Here is a 20,276-nt window from a genome sequence, read left to right on the forward strand (position 1 = left end):
GGATCCTTAAAATGAATGTATTGATTAATTTCTGTTTTGCTTTTCACATGTTTCCATATTCAAAAGAAATGATGTGCCATTCTGTATCGTCAAACTAAAATCTAAGATATGAGGAGCCTGGGACAAAATCTTACCAAGTGAGCATGTTAGAAACCAAAACACAAGAAACCAAACACCACGTTAGCGGGCCAACTAGGGGAAAATATGTCAACACATAATCTGTCAGATGTACCACTGATGAAATTATCAGTACCCGGTAAAACTTTTCTCAGAAACTCTTCATCAGCCTGATAAAAAAAACACATATATCATCTACAAATCCAGCTTTCATCCAGATATTCATCACTGAGTTGGTGAGTGTGGATCTCTGTCGTCTCCTCTCACCTCTCGTTGTGCTCCTGGTAGACCAGACGTGATTTCTCCAGCAGGTATTTCTCCACATAGGCTCTGACAACACCACAAACAAACACACACACACACACACATACAGACAGACAAAGTTAAAAGAGACATTGAAGAGAAAACTCCACTGCTGCATCTCTCATAACAAGTCTGTTGATGTTAAGACAACAACAGAGAAGAGAGCAGAGCTGCAGACTCAAGTGATTGTTAAGACATAAAGAAACTGAAGAAAGCTGCAAATATGAAAACATACAAACAGACAAGAGAGACAGTTAAATTTAATGTGATTTTAACAAGTCATGAAATGAAACTCAAGAAAACTTCATGGCTGATTAATAATGTTTCTCAACAAGGAATCAAAGTATTGTAAACCACAGTTATACATTTACAATGTGGATTCAATCAATACCAAATGTTTTATATTCATTTATTACATTTGTTAATAAAAAACAGTTACTACATATTGAAAAATAAACCTTGTAAACCAACCTCTTCATGTACCAATAATAAGTAATAATAATAAGATTTGAAATGATTTATAAGTCACAACTCAACATAAAAATTATAGATTTATTGTAATGATTTTATCTGATCAATGAAGGATAATAAATAATAGTTATTTTTAACAAACCATAACCTGATGATTAATAATTTTTAAGTAATGATTCAATCAGCATTTATGAGAGATTAAATGTTTCCCTCCATCAACAGATGCTGGTTGGTCTACAACTGTGGATTTGTTAGTTGCATACTTGCAATTTCTAATTATGTGTTTCATATACTACACTATATTTTATATTGCGTGTGTGTGTGTGTGTGTGTGTGTGTGTGTGTGTGTGTGTCTCACCCCCTGACAGTGCCACTCTCCTGGTAGTTGACCTGGATGAACTTGCCGAAACGGCTGGAGTTGTTGTTGTGGGCCGTCTTGGCGTTCCCAAAGGCCTGAGGAGAAAATGGAAAGAGTCACCTTCAGGTCAACATATCAGCATAGACAGGAGATGATTGGCAGGTACGGCAGCGCTAGACTCACAAGTCTTCGCTTAAATAGAGACTGAGGACAATTTCCCAGCTTTCGTTGTTAAAACTGGGTGGAAACAATAAAAGAGTTTAAAAAAAAAACCCTCCATTGCACAACCAATACAAACTCATTAGGGCAGTGACGTGCATTTCACTACAGAGGAGAACAGGGGACAGCATCATTTCCCTAGACGATCAGTAGGCGGGGAGATTTGCCAGACTGCAGCAGTGCTGACACTTGATAACACTCAAGATGAAAATGTCTGCAGCACTAATGCATGAAAGAATAAGTCTTTAATACCTAGATGTGTCTGTTTTTCACCCATATTTCATCCTTTTGATGTCACATCTACAGGCTCTTAAAAACACATCTGCACATGATTGTTATGATGGGAACTGAACTCTGAACCAAAGTGAAAAAATGTGTTAGGAGCAGAGGCAACAGCTACCAATCATAACGCTGCAACATAGGTCATGAGGCTCAGGAAGGGGCCCGCAAGAGGCACAAACACACACACACACACACACACACACACACACACACTCAGACACGTCAACCATGCACTAAACTGCCAAATTCCTATAAAGGCAAACATGCTGCAGAGCTGAAAACAGACAGTCACGACTCATGGGAGTCTGTGTTTTTGCCAACACACACACACACACACACACACACACACACAGGAGTCCATCATTAGAAGCCCCTGGAGGACTCATTCAGGTTCTCATTAGGGGTCTGATGGGCCCCAATGGAGCTGGTTAGAGGAGGAGGAGAGGAGAGGAGAGGAGAGGAGAAGTAGAGAGACAAGGATGGAGAAAGAGAGACTTTTGGAGAGATAGCAAAGATGCTGAAGAAGAAAGAAAAAGAGGGAGGAGGAGAAGTGGAAGCTGACCGAAGGGAAGAAGCAAGATCATCCAGGACAGAGGAGATGACGAGAGGAAAAGCAGGAAAGAAAGAGAAATGAACAAAAGACAAGAAGAAAATACAACAGATGAGACGAAAGAAGATAAAAAAACAAACATGGAAACAATCAAGAGATGAGATTAGGAGGTGGAGATGATAGTAAAGGAGAGCAAGAAGAAAAAGGAAGTAAACAAGGACAAAATAAGAAGGAAAAAGGAGGAAGAGAGAACACGGAAGTTGGTAAAAGGAGACATTAGCGAGGGAGAAAAACATATTTTTATTTTTCAGCACCACAGTTCACAGAAGCAGCGGCGAAATTTCAGGCTGATGCAATCAGTATTTTGGAGTTATGACAAATGACTAAATAAGAACCAGCAGAGAGAGAGAGAGGAGGGAGAGGAGGAGGAGGGAGGGGAGAGAGAGAGAGAGAGAGAGAGAGAGAGAGAGAGAAGTGGGCGTTAGATAATTGATTGTGGCTGCTGGGTGAATACTACAGCTCCGGAATAACACGGTTAATAAAAGTAAAATCCTGCTTTTGAATTGGGCTTTGATCTCTGAGATGATTCATTCAGAAACACCCTCCCCCCAACACCACCGACCTGACACACATTTAACAGCCAAATCAGGACAAACCAACTTTCATTCTGTGTCTCTCGCTCCTTTTTAAAAAAAAAAAAGTATTTATCGCATGTTTTTTTTCTCATTTTCCGCTGCTCGTCCACCCTTTGATTCTCCTCTTCTTCTTCACTTCCAAACCATCCATCTTTCTTTTCTCCTCACCAGATCCCTGTTGGAGCTTTATGAGTCCTGCATGGACAGAGACACATAGTGAACCACGGAGAGAGAGAGAGAGAGGGGACTGGCGGGGAGATCTCCTTCAATTCCCTCAATCCAAAATGTAAATCGAAACTGTAATTCACACGATAATGACAGAGCTTTCATCCTCAATAATTTCTGGATATATGAGCCTCTTCTGTGGCAAAATATTTCCAGTTTTGAGTTTTAGAGGAAAATCTACTTCCTGAGATGATTGAACGGAGAGTCAAATGAGCCCGGCTCGGATGGAAACTGTCAATGACAATCAAACCGGCGCGGGCGGCAAACAGAGAGAGAGAGAGAGAGAGAGAGACAGGGAAGACATGCAGTGTGCTGGGTTTCTGCATGTTTGCGTGTGTTTAATAAGATTAGGTTTATAAAAAAAGATGCAGTGCAGTTAAGGGTGTGCGTGTGCTGCATGTGCGGATGCATGGCATGCTGCGTGCAGTTTGTGTGCGCTTTGTGTTAAGTGTGTGTGAAAGAGATTAATGAGCAGGGCAGCAGTGTCAGTGTGATTTAGTGGTGAACTCTGCTTCATGGTCAACGCCTGCTGTGACCACAGCACAGGAAAACACACACTGTGAATTGGTGATTACTGTCTGTGTGTGTGTGTGTGTGTGTGTGTGTGTGTGTGTGTGTGTAGCATGTTTGAGTGTGTGGACAGACCAGAGGTGAGTGAGAGATAGAGAAAACAGCACACAAGAGAGATGGTGGCTGAGATTAAGAAACAAAACTAAACATAAATTTCATTTCATTTCAAGGTCTATATTTATATTCTGGGGCTCTGCTGGAATATCTTTGCATGATTTACAGTTAAAAACTGCTTATTTATCTTATACCCGTCCTTTATGCAGCCCCTCAGCTCAGCCTCTGCTTGAAACAGGCCGTTTTAGCTGCTGTCTCTTTAAGGCCCCCCTCCTGACGAGCCCATTGTTTTCTAATTGCAGCTTACAGCAGCTCAGGAGGCAACATAAACAAACAATAATAGCAAGATTTCACTTCTATTTCTCTCTTTTTTACTTAACTTTACTTATATATATATATATATATGCATGCATGTTATCTTTATGTGTCAAATAAGCACAATTTGATTAGTTATATATATATATATAAATAAATTAAATAATCAAAATGTACTTATTTGACACATAAAGGTAACATGCATGTGAATATAATACCGTCCAACTTTTAACACAAAACAATAATCTCAAAAATTATTATTGTGACAAAATTATTATTAAATTACGACGGTATTTTCTTCACATACACAGTAGGTTAAAGGATAGGTTCATCATTTTTCAGTCTGTCTTAAAACAAACAGTCAGGTGTCCATATAAACACTGAAAGAGGTTTTTCCTCGCTGTAATCATTCCTCCTGTTCATACTGACTATTAAAAGATCCCCTTCAAATATGCTTTCAGTGTAAGTGATGTGGGGCCAAAATCCACAGAGTGTCCACACTGTCATGTTGTGCACAAATGCATTTAAAAGTTTATCTGAAGCTTATATGAGGCGTCAGCAGTCTGAGTTAGTCATATCAAGTGGATATCTGCCATATTTACTGTCTTCTTAGCCTCAAATTCCCTCCTTGTGTTTCCTTGTTGAGCTGCGGTGGAAGTATAGTAACAAAGAGGAACTTTGGCACTAAAAAGACTTTAATGCTGAAAGATATCTGCTTGATTTGACTACTTTTGAAGCTTCATATTAGCTTCAGATAAACATTTACATATATTTTTTCACAGAGGGAGGCTTGTGGGTTTTGGCTCCCATCATTTACATTTTAAGTGCATAATGAAGGGATCTTGTAATGGTCAGTATGAACAGGAGGAATCATTACAGCAAGAAAAACATGTTTGAATGTGCATTTGAGCACCTGACTGTTGTTTCAAGACAGAAATGAAAAAAATGTGAACCCGTCCTTGAAGTAAATCTTTATTTTCGACTTCCAAAGCTAACATTTTTTAATCATAATTATTGTATTTGTTTGTATCATGGTCTACAGTATTTATGACAGGCATTCATTACAACACAGCTGTTGTTTGTTATCTTTAAAAAGAAGATGTAGCCATCCAAAAACAAGAAATACTGACTGGGTACATTTTTCTGTTCCCATACTAGACTTAAAAGACTGAATTGTCATTTGAATTTAAAATTTAACATGACTCAATACAAACTGAATTAACCCCAACCTTGTTTGCATAGCCTGTGGTGCAATATGGAGTCCAGAAATAACCAACTACAGTGTATTAAAAACAGCTCACCACAGCGTCCTTTTACACAAATCAAAGATCCAGCGCTTTGCCGGCCATATGTTACATTTTATGTTGAAGCGAATGTGCTGACCCTAAGGCTTAATCCTGCTGTGACTGTGTGTATATATGTGTGTGTATATGTGTGTGTGTGTGTGTTTGTCTGTCTGTCTGTGTTTAAATCCAAATGGCAGCATTGGCTTCATATTAACAGTATGCTAATGTATGCTTATGCGCCGTTAGCCCCCGTGGGCTGTTCCACGCTGTCACATTACGTTAGCCAGTTGTTTCCTCCACTGCTGCAGAAAAGCTCCGTCCTCCCTCAGCCTCGGAGGAAGCAAGCAGTGGGTGCTGCTATTTCTGAACAGGATTTATCTTGTTAAGTGTTGAAGGGAGAGGGACAAAATTGGAGCTAGTCTGTTAATTAGCATGTCAAGACTTTCCTCAAAGCAGGGGCTAAAATCAGCTCGAATACTAACGCTAACAACCCGGTGCTCTCGCTTCTTTCTTTGTCTTTTCCTCCTCATATGGCGGCACTGTTTTCACATACTGTACACTCTCAAAAACCATTAGGTGACCTAGATTATGAAAAACAAGTGGAGACGTGCTAAAACCACTGCTGGGCTCACTTCCATTAGCTGTGTTTCATGGAGGGCTGAGTGGTTAAAATTATTGATGCTGGCGGCAGCAACTGAGGCGAAGGTGGCTGCTTTTTTTTTTTTTTTTTGTCGGTTTGTATGAATATCGGAAGGAGCTGATATAAATTGGGTGGGGGGTGCGAGGAAGTTAGGGGGTAAATTGTGAATGAAAACACAGCCAGCAATTTAATTTTTGACCTTTCTTCTTTGTTTTAGCCATAGATATAAAAAAAAAGTACTCACACAGAACACGTTCAAGGCCAATAATCAATGTTGGAAAATAAATAGGCTTTTTCGCGGCTGATATTTTAACTTGTCATAGTATGAAAAGCACCAGTGTCACTAATAACATTAACGATTGGCTTTGTTTAAAGGACCAGTGTGCAGGATTTAGTGGCATCTAGCAGTGAGGCTGCAGATTGTAACCAACTAAATACCCCTCCCCCTCTCCTTCCCCTTCCAAGTGTGTAGGAGAACCTACGGTGGCCTCAAAACTCTCTAGAGCCAGTGTTTGGTTTGTCCATTCTGGGCTACGGTAGAAACATACCTTCTGCATGTGAGCTAGGGCTGTAACTATTGATTATTTTCATTATCAATTAAACTGCAGATTCATTTATCAATTAGTTGATTTATCATTTAGTCTACAAAAGGTTAAAAAAGTAGTGAAAAAATGGCATTCACAATTTTTAAGAGGCCACAGTGATGTCTTCAATTTGCTTTTGTTGCCTGACTAACAGTCTAAAATGTTTCGGTATTCAATTAACTGTCATATAAGACAAAGAAAAACAGCAAATCTTCACATTTGAGACGCTGGAACCATCAAACATTTGGCATTTTTGCTCTTAAAATGACTGAAACGATGAATCTGTCACACAGCCAATTTTAGCAACATGTTTTACAATCCCACACAAAACTCACTTGCTGCAGAGACAGTTTCCTGTTTGGACACAGAAGGTTATTTTTGTCTCATGTAAATTTTGTCTTTAAACCAGCAGGTACTGTAGCTGTCTTCCGCCAGTTCGCGCTGACAAAAACCAAACCAGAAACCAACGCTCTGCATTCAGCCTGTGGGTAAACAGCTACACGGTCTGTATGCGGAGTGTCAACCAGACTTATACACACACACACACACACACACACACACATACAGCACACTGGCATTTTCTAGGGAACACATTGAAATATTTCAGTAGCAGATACAGTAAATGCCATCACTTACACATACACACTCTACTGATCACAGGCTTTGTGGGAGACACTAACCCCATTTGCTGCTTCATTAAACATCTATAACATGACAAGAGTAGACTGCCAAGTTACACTGCTGATACGCATGAACAGTTAAATGCACACATGCACAAATATACACACACACACACACACTAAATTGCACTTTTGACAGCTTCATCACTGGTAAAATAGCCGATAGCTCTCTGTTAGTGTCAGACAATTAGGGCTAGTTTCATTACAACAATGGAGAACCAGACAGAGAGAGAGAGAGAGAGACTAGGACACTTCTACTCATTCAATTTAAGGAAAGAAAAAATATTCATGAATGTATGAAAACATTCAAGGGATTTACTGCAAGCGTGTTACTGCCCTGCCCTCTAATCAAAGGCTTCCTCTTTCAAAGACGTGTTCAGTTGTTGGACTTATAGCGAGTGTTTACGCCAGAGAAGCTAATTTCAGCCCACTGGGCTGTTATTAAAGCAGACGTCTGCTCCTCAGTGTTTCTCTGCCCTGCGAGCATGTTACAGTGTGATGAAAATACAGGAAGTGACAGACACAGAGGGTTGAGGAGAGGACATCTGGCTAAATTAATCTACCTTATAGGCTGATACTGTATGAATATTTTCAGTAAGTACACATAATACAGTAGTAAGGAATCAGCCTTCCTGCGGATACAATACATGAGTTTCAGTACCAATACCATAAGTATACTTTTTTCAATTACCTTACTATAATAAATAAATATAGCACGTTTTTCTCAAATGTTACGTGTTGGCTAAACAAAAGCAGCCACACAAAAACTTTTCCTAAATAACAAAGCCAACAATTATTATTTAAATCAGTTATCTGATCAAAAAGTAAGTAAAGAAGGGAGATTTGATGTGTTTGATATTTTGGCTTCTTTACATTTTTCACTTTATGTCGCTGGCACATTTTGGTTGGAGCCAAAAATGTATTGAGGTTTGATGCAGTAGTAAGCCATAGTTACAGTATATGAGGACAGTTTTAGGAAAGGTCAAGCGTGGAAAAAAAGTATGACTAAAGGCACCTTTAGACTGTGGGGCAACAGCGATTGTGTAAGTTTATTGCACTTCACATTGTATTAGACGCCTACAATAAAATCTCATCAGACTGTACGATATCAATTTAAGGCATGTCAGACTTTGCACTGAATGCACGGTGAATCATAGCACTGTATTGTGATATACTGTAAATAGAAGGAAGTATATGAAAGTAGCATCATCCATCTGTCATCGTTTTTGGTTTTGGATAGAACATATTAAAGAGAAAGAGTGTGTTTTCCTGATAAACTTTGTTGCATAACGAAATTATATAAGAGAGCGTTATGCCGGTCAGTGCATTCTGTGCCGTTTCATGTTGTACTCTGATTGATTTGTAGTTTGATGTGGGCCGTAGCGGCAGTCACATTGTTAGAAATCGGTCCTACATTTCCGACACTGTCAAAATCTTCCCTCAGGCTGTCTTTGGTTGCCAAAAATCAAAATGTGTCGTCGGGTGCACGTGTCTCACGATGCGATCTAGGGCACGGTTTCGGATTGACAACCAAAGATTTTACCTTATCTGTCTCTCTCTCACTATTATCAGCTTCCGTCTTAGACAGCCCACAATCACACAGTGTAGAGCACAGTGTGACTTTAATGAAGTTACTCCCAAGTTGATGGTTAGGAGAGTTCACGAGATAAAACAGTGGCATTGAGATAAACAAGATAATGAACAAAGCATTAAAAAAGATATTCCTGAGACACAAAATTATGCTTTTTTTTTTTTACTTTGCTCAAATCTCCCTTCTTTGAAGTTTTACTCATTCAAGCCTCTGAAACAGTGAAACCATCTGTCACTCTTTGGTTGACATATGAAACATTTGACACAGGGTTGTGAGTAAGCATCGCTCGGCTATGAAAGGTCACGAGCCAAAAAGGTCTGTGAGTCGTGAGTAGAGCAAACAAAATGGTTTCTATTTTAATTTCTGTAATCACTAGGGGGGGAAAACTGAGTTTAAGGGAACTGAAAAAAGGCAGAGAAAGAGTAAAAAGAGACAAATACAGTCCTATACATGCTGTAAGTTCAGGTCTACTGTATCTCATCACGTCTGTCGTTTTGTATCCTCCTTCCCCCGTGTCTTGTTGTCAAACGGCATCTGGAACGGCAGAAATGCCTTGAAAACAATCTTTCAGAATGATTTCATGCTGTGTGGATTCCCCAAGAGGGCCATCTGAGTCTGCTTTTAGACCCAAAGGAGGTTTTTTTTTGGCTTTACTACCTCCACATTCACAGAGGCACTCAGAGAGATGACATCACATCGCATTCCTCCGCTAGCAGGTGCAGCTCGGCTTCACATGACAGGCTGAGAAAACAGAGCGTGTGTGTGAATTTGCGGTTTGAAGTAGCTTCGTTGCCAGCCGTTCCTCTAGGTGTGCGGTCAGCCTTAAAATACACACTCACACGGGAGAGCAGGTGCCCGCGAGGAGCTCTGCACTACGTAGCAGCGGGCCGTAACATTCATATGATGTGACACATAGCAACATTGTGTGAGTGTGTGTGCGTTTGCACTCAGGTGCACTACCTCCTCAATCTGTTTAAGACTTGCTAAACACCGAGTTTCTAAACTACTATCACGTACGTCTGGATGTTCACGAGCCCTCATTAACTGGACTGGCTGGTGTTTGTCACAAGCAGGTGGGAGGCTGACTCATAACTGGAAGTTTCTGTGCTCGATCCTCTGCAGGAAGAGAGAGGAAGGACGCTGGTATCACTGCCAAAATGCCTCCTCACAAGGCACTAAACTAAGGCCGCAAAGATTAAGGGACAATTCTTCCATTGCCACTTCCACTGGCTTTATAACCTCCCCTGTAATACTGGGCAGAAAAGAATGTGCAGATTTATGACAAAGTAGCAATCATATGGCTCTAGTCAGAGAACTGAGTATGGACCTGCAAATAGGAGAGCCTACCAGAGGATGAAGTACCAACAATTATCAGTTCAGAATTAAAAGTATTTAAATCATTTCAGCACTACATTAAAATACAACTAACGTGAGCTTTTAAAAAGCTAAACTGGTGGCAGAGTATTAATGTCTTTACTGTCAAAATTCTGCTATTATTGTGATTTTTGCTCTTTCTTTGTAATGTGAACACATGTTGAATCAGTAAAAGCCTCACTGTCTCTTTATAAAACTACTTATAAAACTACTTAATAACATGAAGAGAGGCAGCCGCTTAAAAACATCACGTCATCCTGTCGCTGCACCAAAATACTCCAGGAGTAGTGCTTCATTTGAGCGCGACAACTTTGACAAAATGCATGTGTGTAAGTTACCGTGAGTGTACAAAGATCATAAATAATGTGAGAAAAGCTCATGAAGTCGGGTCGGTCAGATCTTCTTTAAACTTTCTTTCTGCTTTGGGTCTGTCGCTCCCTAGACTCTCATTCTTCTCTCTATCTTTCAGCTCCTCTTTCTCCTGTTTCTCTCTTTTCAGACACACGGGATGAGCCCTCCTTTCTAGGAAAAAAGGAAGGATGGGAGGGAAAAGGAAGTGTAGACGAAGGAGGAGGCGTACGGTTACGTAATCCTGACACCGAAGGGCCTCTTCATAACAGCCAACATGTGCAGAACGGAGGTCAGGTAGTTCGGGTGACGGAGAAAATAAGAAATTCAATACAGTATTTGGACAAGCCTTGAAAATATGCACATATTCAAGCAAACATTCGCTAATATCTACAGTACAATATGGCCATCAAACACCTCCTCACTTCCTTCAGACTTATAAAAGACCATTACCTCATGTCCTGTTTAAATGTTACCATTTACCTCATTTACTGGACGAACACTCATTACAGTCAGTTTAGTGGACACAAAATAATTTCCAATCATTGTCTCCTACTGTTAATTAGCGACACTGATACTTAACTAAACTGGACAAATAATCTTACTCACATTCTGAACAAACATCAGTATTTTCTCAGTACTAAACTTCAGATTTTAAAAGTGCATTACTGTTATATTCCCTTCACTTGAAATGATGGAATATCTTATGCCTTGACAGGAACTTAAAATTTTCCCCTAATGAGCTAATATTATTTCATAGTATTGAGTAGCTGTGTGCCTTGATTAAATGTTAGATGTGGGAGTTTATGTGTGTTTATTGTGCATTTTAATGTACTTTTCTTGTGCATCTCTGTTATTAGTGTGTGTTCAGACAGAGCACAAAGCGAATCTTAGATGTGATGCGATTATATACAAAGTCAATGCAAAGATGCAATATATGCATCCATGCAAGTTGAAAATGTTTCAACTTGAGCAAAAAAAGTTGTATGTATCTCTGGGTTTTTATGAAACTGCTTCATAAAAGTACAAAGACGAGGAATAAGGAGAGATTGGAGATATATGGAAAGCCAAAGATGCCAAAAATTCCCAAAATTGACATCTGAAGCCACACGTTGCCTTCACAATGTTGCGTCTTTGGCCATAGGGTAGAAATAAGACCAAAATAAAAAAAAGAATCAGGTGTTCTGGTGAGTTCTGAGCTCAGATAGAAGCTGAACTGAATACAAACATACAGGCACACTCCCACAGACACAGTCTGTTGCTAGCTAGCTTACAGCTAATGTACAGTCGGTACATTAGGTGATTGGAGTGAATAAACTCAAACGGTCCGGGGGTCAAACTCACCCGAATGTCGCCATAATATTGTGACGCATCTGAACACGCCATAAGCCTATCTGCAACGTTTCTCCATAACGGACATTAAACTTGATCCAAGATAAAGGCATCAATGTTAAGTATCGTATCAGTTACATCATTTTGACAACCTCAGAATCAACTAGTTTTTTGGTTTCACCTCTCTGAAAAACCAGCTCTCCATGTGGGTGTAGTTATGGGCTATTAGTACTCTGCTATTAGGTGACACACTCTGACACAGAGTTTCGTTTCATGTGGTAGGCACGAGCAGTTAACGTCACAGTCGAATAACTGGCACTTGACATGAAAAACCTTGCTCATAGACAATCATCCAATTGCATAAATGTCCAGTATTTATTGCTGAATTTGACCACAAAAAGGTTTCAAACTGGGAAACGAGCTGATGTTGGCCTGTGGATCTGCAGAAGGGTATAACAGACACAGCTGTAAAAAAATTAAAGGCTTTTTCAGAAATATATGCGGTTGTACTTGAAAGTGTTCCAGTACAACAAAGTATTTAATATACTTTACAGCGGAGAGAAATACAGCGCTGAAAGAAGACTGCAAGTGTATCGTGGAAGAGATATAAATAAAATCAGTTAAAGAACAAATGTGAGCCAATATTCAATAACCTGAAGCTCACATGACTGCATGAAAAAATAAAGAAGTAGTCATTTGTCTTGGCTGCAGAAGGATTATTGGCAGTTTCCAGAGATTCAGATCATACTGTACAAGGACAGAATAGTCCCCTGCACATATATATATATTCTCAATCATCCAGAGAGAAGCTAAAGTTGGCTCCCTTTGTGTCTAAAGCGCCGTGTTTCTGTACATTCCCAGGATGTGCCAGCATGAATGAACAGTTTTAGTCATTTGCAGCTATTCATTCTTGTCTGTTGTGGATGTGTCAGGGTCATCCTTTTCACCAGGGGCCCATTACTCCATTCACACACGTGCACGCATACTGCACATGCACAAAAACACTCACATCTGCTGTGCACCTTTATTATAATACATCTCACATACACAGCATGAAAAAGGAAGGACAGAAAGTCACGTGAGTTCCTTTATGGTCCAGGAAGGCAGAGACACAGAATAATCCATGACTAATACACACACACCTGTGCTTCTCTAGTTGAGAGGACCAGTATTGACGTAATGCATTTACTATCCCCTAAGCATCACAACCAGGTGCATGCTTAGTCTCAAACCTTACACCTTTAAAGATTTTTTTTGCCTTTATTTGATACTAAACAGTAGACACAGATGTGGAACAGCCAGTTGAATTCAATCTGAGGACATTCTGGTCATGTGGTATCTGTCTTCAAGCTATTAGGACGCTCCCCTGAACCTAATCCTAACCTTAAAATAGCCTTTTGAAGATATGAGGAATGTCTGAAATGTCCTCGCTCTGAAAGTCTAAGCTCTTATTGGTTTCCACAAACACAAAGTACCTGGTGTAACCTGAGGAAAGGCAACATAACAATCTCTTTTTAAACAGTTAGCCAACACCTTCATGCTCAAGGGCACTACGGGGACGAGGCCACTTCATGACTCAAACCTGTGACCTTGTGGTGCGTGTCTATCATGTGTATTCATGTTCTGCTTCAATGCATTTGATACTTTCCGACAAACATTTAAATATAAGTTCCATGCAGCCGCACACATCTGTAGAGAGTCCAGCAGCCCGACGAGTCGTGCGTCGGGTCGGGTTCGGGCTATTTTTTTTTTTTTTTTTGCGTAATGCTTCGGACTCGGGTTTGATTATTTCTAGCACTCTCTCTGACTCTGCCGATCAATCTGCGAGTCATGTTGTGGGTAGATATGCAATGGTGACTGGGAAGCAGGAAGAGAAAGAGAGAGAGAGAGTGTAGCCAATGTGTCAGTAATTGATGAAATAAAACAAAAACTTGCCAAAGAGGAGCTTCTTAAAATCCACAATGATTCAGGGAAGGTCACTGCATTGTGGAAACATTATGACCTTGTTGTGACAACAGACAAAAACTTGTTAAGAGAATTGTGATCATACTTCTGTTCTGGATTATAACTGTTTGGACTGTTGTCAAGTTCATCTGGGGAAGATGATCATTGATGATCATCTGGCCGATATTCAGAAAAGGTTAATCTACTAACCGGTGAGGACAATAATTTATTATTTTAAGATGCTTTAGTGTAACATGATGATAGTTGTTGAACCTGACAAAGATCTGAGTAGGATCAAAACATTGTCCTATCTGATTAAATTCTGTGACGTGAGTAAGTGTGCAGGCGTTACTACTGTTTTCGTTTTTTGTAATGTGTGTGTTGCCATTAAGCCGATGGTTTATTGGCTGGTAGACGTCTGTATGTTTTGTGCTAATGGACCGCTGACCCATTTGTGTTTGTCTACTGTCGTTGTCAGATGAGTTATTTTTCAGCCTCTCCAAAGCAAGCATATTGTCTTTGAAGAAATCCAGCCTAAGGTCTTGGGTCGGGTTTAGGTTTCTCAAATTCTGCAGTATCAGGCAAGTTCAGTTGGGTCAGGGAGGTTCGGGTCTCAGTTTTAGGCTCGTGCAGAACTCTACACGTGTTGAGAAGAGTTAGAGAGCACGTTGAGAAGAAGACAACTCACATCTTTCTCACACTCTCTCACATACCATCACGCACACACACACAATAACACACACACACATACACACACACACATCCTCTCTCTCTCCATAAATGGTTTCTGTCACTGGAGTGCTGGGCCACATCTGGATCCCATTGGCGTCAGGAAGGGCTGAACACACAGGCCCAATAAAAGCCTCCTTCCACTGCACAGGACTGTCAACAGGCCCTCCACCACTGTCAGCGAGGGGGTGGAGACAAGGAGGGAGATTAAGAGAGAGAGAGTAAAGAGGTAGAGAGAAGGAGAAAGAGAGGAGGAGGACAGGCTTTAAGAAATGAAGGGAGGAAGAGAGGAAGCATAAGAAGTGGGAAAGGTATAATGAGAGAGGAAGAAGGAAGAAAATAAAGGATAAGAAGTAGAGAAGAGGGAGAGGAGTGTAAGATGGAGTGGAGGGAAAGGGAAAGAGGAAAGATTGAGGAGGGAGAAAGAGAGGTACACAAGCGAGAGGAGGAGGATGAGGAAGAAAACAACAGTGAAAGGCAGAGATACAAGTTATGTTTCTGTTAAAATAGTGCGCAAGTTTCATGAGATTCTCTAAAATGTTATTACAATAAAAAGTTAATGTGTGCAGTATACACATTTCATACATATATTCAGGAGGAGGAGATGAGATTGCATAATTAATCAAGCACCACTACCTCCTACATGGTGGTATTTTATTTCTGCTTCCAACACAAAATGGCATTTGTCTTTTTTCCTCGCTTTTTTAAAAGGAAAGGTTTGACATTTTTGCTTTAATGCTTAAGAGTTAAATGAGATGATTGATACCACTTAGCTGGAGCTAACAGTTGGTAGGCTTAGCTAAACATTAAGACTGGAAACAGGGGGAAACAGCTAGCTTGGCTTCGTCCAAAGGTTAAAAAAATCCACCTACTAGCACCTTTAAAAGTCACTAATTAACACGTTATATCTGGTTTGTTTAAACCATAAAAAACCCACAGTGTAAAAAAGGAAAGTTGTGATTTTACAGGGTTTCGTGTCAGACTCTTTCTTAGCCGGGCAAAGTAATTTCCTGGAGTCTTCGCTGTAAGCAGAGACTTCAGGAAGTCACTGTGAATGTACAGAGCCGGGCTAGCTGTTTCCAATCTTTATGCTAAGCTAAGCTAACCGACTTCTGGCTCCAGCTTCATATTTACCATCCACACATGAGAGTGGTATCTATCCTCCCCCTTTAACTTCCTGCAAGAAAGTAGATAAGCGTATTTCCCAAATCTTGATGATTAACATGTACGCTGTGGTGTTTTTATCAACTGCTGCAGTAAAAGAGAAGCGGGTGACATGCAACAAGGAGATGAGATGTCGCAGTAACGTACACGCTCGATATTTTAGTTATGAAGGTTGAAGAATCTGTTTATTTATTGCAGTTTTTTCTGTATGCCATGAATATCTGGTGTTTTTTGCAAATTAAAAATGTGCATAAAACCAGCCGGATGGACAGCCGCAGAGACACAGACAGAGGGAGAGACAGGTCTGTATTTAACTCCACCTGATGAAATGTTTATTACTCGACCAGCTCTGAACAACCGGCTCCAGAGCAGTGCGTGTGTTTGTGTGTGTGTGTGTGCGTTTTTCCGTGTATGTAACTATTGTCTATGTCAAGCTCAGCCAAACCTCATAAATGTCCTCATTTCATGTCGCCTGCCTTGTGCTTCCTCTGCCTGAGTAGCTGTTAGCAGGCTGTGATTCTGAGTGTGCGTGTCTGTGTGTTAATTTCAACCTCTGCTACAAGCCCTTCAATAAAAAACAGCCTGCAAAAGAAAAATGTAAACCTTTCAACAAACATTAAAACGCCTAATTGACCCCAAACCATCTTCGCTTCGATCCAGCACGCTAACACACCACAGCTTCGCCGTGTCTGGCAAATCCTGAGTGTTTCTGGGAGTGTGCTCGTAGCTGGTGGTGAGTGTGCAACACCGCGCAGTGTGACTGACAGAAAATGTAACTCAGAGCGCGAGGTGGTGTGGGAAAATCCCACGACTGAGTATGTTGAAGTGCTAATCCCTCAAGAGCTGGACTTCTACATGCTGCAGTGTGTCCGCTGCGGGGAGTGATGATTAATTTAGAGATCTGGATGGGAGGGTGGTGTGTGTGTGTGTGTGTGTAGTGTGTGCATACAGTGCATTAATGTTGGGATTTTGTGATGTATGTAGTATGTTTAGTGTGAGACGAATGGTTGGACGCGTGGAAACAGTTTCACCCCTCCAAATAGACTTTTACTATATATGTGTGTGTTTATCACTTTATTACTATGCCAGACAGAAATAATAGGGCTACAACTATTTGTTATTTTCATTACCTGACAATTTATTTAGTCATTTTGACAATAAAATGTCAGATAATCGTGAAAAGAGCTCATGGTGATGTCTTCAAATATCTTATTTTTTCTGATCAACAGCCCAAACATCCAAAGATATTCAGTTTACTATCATGTATGACATAGAAAATCTTCAAATCCTCATATTTGAGAAGCTGCAGCCGACACATATTTGGCATTTTTGCTTAAAATATTACTAATATAGTTATGAGATTATCAAAATAGCTGCTGATTAATTGATCTACTAATCACTGCAGCTCTAATTAATAATAAACTGCAAGTAGGATATCGTTCACATCTCTTTATTACAGAGGTATTTATTTGCTCTTTAACTTTTATGATTTCTTTTATGTTTGAAGTTCAATTTAAAGATTGTTTAGTACTTTATAGATTGAGAGGCTACGGTGGCCTTCTGGTAAATGAACAATTGTAAAAATACACTGAAACTTATAATATAAACAAAGCTATTTTTTTTAGTTAAAAACTGAAAGTTAGAAGGTTTGCATTCAGTGAGGAGAACTTGTGGTGTATTATGTGTGTGTGTGTGTGTGTGTGTGTGTGTGTGTGTGTTGTACGTAAATGCTTTGTTTACTGGGGGTTTTGCAGGGAAGGCAACACTGGTTACAACCTCAGGCGTTTCCTCTCCCTCATCTTCTCTTCCTCCTACACTCCACTCTGAAATTCACTTCATTAGTTCAGTTCAACGGGCCTCAGCGAGCTCATTTTTGCTTTTTATTTCCTCATCAGCTGTGTAGTCTCCAAGTGCTACAGTTTATAAAATATATAGAAGTGAATTTAGGCTCTTATGCAACAGCTTTGTCATGAATAAACATCCAACTCATCTAAAGAATAACATACACTACACACATTTGGAGATATATAGTAGATAAATTAGTAAAATATGATTGTTTTCACTCTCTGAATAAAATGGACTTCAATGCTTGACTCATCAACATCTTATTATGGCTCTTTAAGCGTTAAATTTTGCCTTACTTGCTCTCCTTGGCAAAAAATACCGCTTTAATAAGCAATCATTAGAGAGAAGTGATAGTGTCGTATTGAAGAAAAAAACGCTGACTAATCATGCAAGAAATGACAAAGCGGTTTGGTAAAGATAGGAAGGAATAAAAGCCACAACGTCAATATTTGCGGTATTCTGGTCATTTAAATATTTCTCAAAGACAAAGATAGAAGAAGTACAACGAACCTCATCAATCACGTCGGGCCTGTTGTGTCTGAAAGGTCAAAAATCATCAGAAAGACGGATTGCCACTTCAGTCAGAACAGCAGAGTCACTTTCTATCTTCGGTTGTGCTCATTTGTCCGACAAACACCTCACATTACACTCTCACCACTGCATCACATCACTGTCATATCTGCTCACAATAATTCATGTGTGTCTTGAAATGCCCTTTCCCTTTCAACAGCAGCAACACCATTATCGTCGTCTCGGTGAACTGACTGAGACAAAATGTTCTCCACTCAGGGATTCACACGCTGACAGTGAGATGATACACATTTTCCAGTGCGGCTGCTTGTTGGGTGCATCTCACTGGCAGCCGGCAAGGCCTCCAGTTATACTTTATGTTACTGTTCTAAGGTTATTGTTTCTCACCCTTCAGTCTGCTGACATCGCACATGAACAAGTATGTTGGAGTCAGCCAAGCCAACATCATGTCTTTGCCAGAAAAAACACAAAGTAGATGTTTAAGATCAACCTTAAAATAAAGCAGTTGGATGGGAATCTGTTAAAGAGTAAGACAGGACTGATAAGGAGATGATGGAGTACATTTTCACTTCAGGGACGGACATGTAACATCTGAGCAGGTGTGGCTGCAATTCATTGCTAGAACTAACAGTTGATGGTGGATACAACATTTTCTTTTAAGTTTCAAACCGGTGACCTTTTGGTTAAAATAAGCTTCAGCGTGGTTAAAATTGAAATGTCGTGTTACTGGTTGACTGGACTGAGATCAAAAATAGGGAAGAATGTAAGTTGTTGATAGCTAAAAGCAGGAACTCTCACTTCTCACCTCAACAAGCAAGTTAGTGACTAATATAATCCGCCAGATCAGTATCAGTCCAACATTGACCTTATGTACATGTATTTAAGTCCAACTGAAATCACATGTAATTATCTCCTTGCAGTCCAAAATAATGTCAGTATGTTTTTAATGTATTATTAATAGTTTTTTTTTGTTATTACAATGAAGAAATAATATCCGAAATGCTTTTTTTGTCTCAGCCCGCTTGTCGATGTGTTGTTTGATTAACGTTAGCTGGCAGGCTGCTGGTGTTACACAGTGCAGAACTGAGACAAAGTAAACAAACTGCTGTAGCTACAAGTTATGGACAGATGATGTGTCACTAACGGGGATTTTGAAGAGCAACAACCAAACCAGCATCTAACTGGACCGAAGTGACATTTTCAGGTATGTTTACATGCTGTTTAATGTGCTGCAGCTGAGCAGCTAATTAGCTACCTAGCCTGCTAACTGATGCCAGCGGTGCATTTTCCCCTGGTGAATGTTTGTTTAGTAGCCTGTTCAACAAGCTAAGGTGCAGGATAAGATGTGTGTTCATGTTTGTACATTAGATAAGAAGAAGACTTTAGCGGGAAAGATAACGTGGGTTGTTGTTCACAGTCTGCGGCTCTTGTGTTGTGTAGCAGGATGCTATCAGGCTCAGTGTGACCGTCTGCTCTGCCTACTGTATAATCGAATGCCACGTTATTGCTTTAATCAAGATCAGATTTGCTGTACTGAAATAAGGTCTCCAGCTACATAAGCAGATGATGGAACGGTATTTATTTGAAATTATGTAAAACTAGGGGCACAATCATAAAATCAAAGAATTTAAAATATGAATGTCTCCCTTTCGGTTTCTGATTTTTCCTCAAAGGAGAACACAGGACAAGTGATTTACTGAGCAGATATGTTGCTGTAGTAGACAAAAAAGGCAGGTATTCAGGTATTGGCCAGATGTGACTGATCCACTTTTAATACAGTTTCTTTGTCAATGTTATCATAGAATTAATTGTTTTTACTTTAAATTTTACAGTCATTCACAGCACTTAGCAGCATTTAGCACCACAGCAAACCCTGGTGCTTATTATTTTTTTAAATATGCAAATGAGTCCCATGCATTAAGGTATCTGTCATATGGATTTTTAATTTGGAAAAAGAGAAAGCAATGATAGCGGGTCAGTGCTCAGTATCAGCACATACCCTGTGTTTAGGTATCGGAATAGGTATCTGCAGAGAAAAAGCTGGTGCATCTCTTATCACAGTGCTGCTGTGTGGAGTAAAAACATAATTTTCAAGACTTTCAACATTCAAGATGGAAACTTGAAACAGC

General features: G+C 39.9%; 1 protein-coding gene across 1 annotated transcript in view; it reads right to left on the reverse strand.

Annotated features, from left to right (window-relative positions):
* The window catches only part of LOC121896916 (unconventional myosin-IXAa-like), a 158,627-nt gene that overhangs the window by 78,287 nt on the left and 60,064 nt on the right, over positions 1-20,276 (reverse strand). Inside the window, exons 3-4 of the mRNA XM_042410997.1 lie at positions 1,250-1,344; positions 385-447 (exon numbers count right to left, since the gene is read on the reverse strand). Coding sequence (XP_042266931.1) covers positions 385-447; positions 1,250-1,344 — 158 coding nt within the window. The remainder of the gene's footprint in view (positions 1-384; positions 448-1,249; positions 1,345-20,276) is intronic.

This window comes from Thunnus maccoyii, chromosome 5 (genome assembly GCF_910596095.1).
Source record: "Thunnus maccoyii chromosome 5, fThuMac1.1, whole genome shotgun sequence".
NCBI classification, from domain to species: domain Eukaryota; kingdom Metazoa; phylum Chordata; class Actinopteri; order Scombriformes; family Scombridae; genus Thunnus; species Thunnus maccoyii.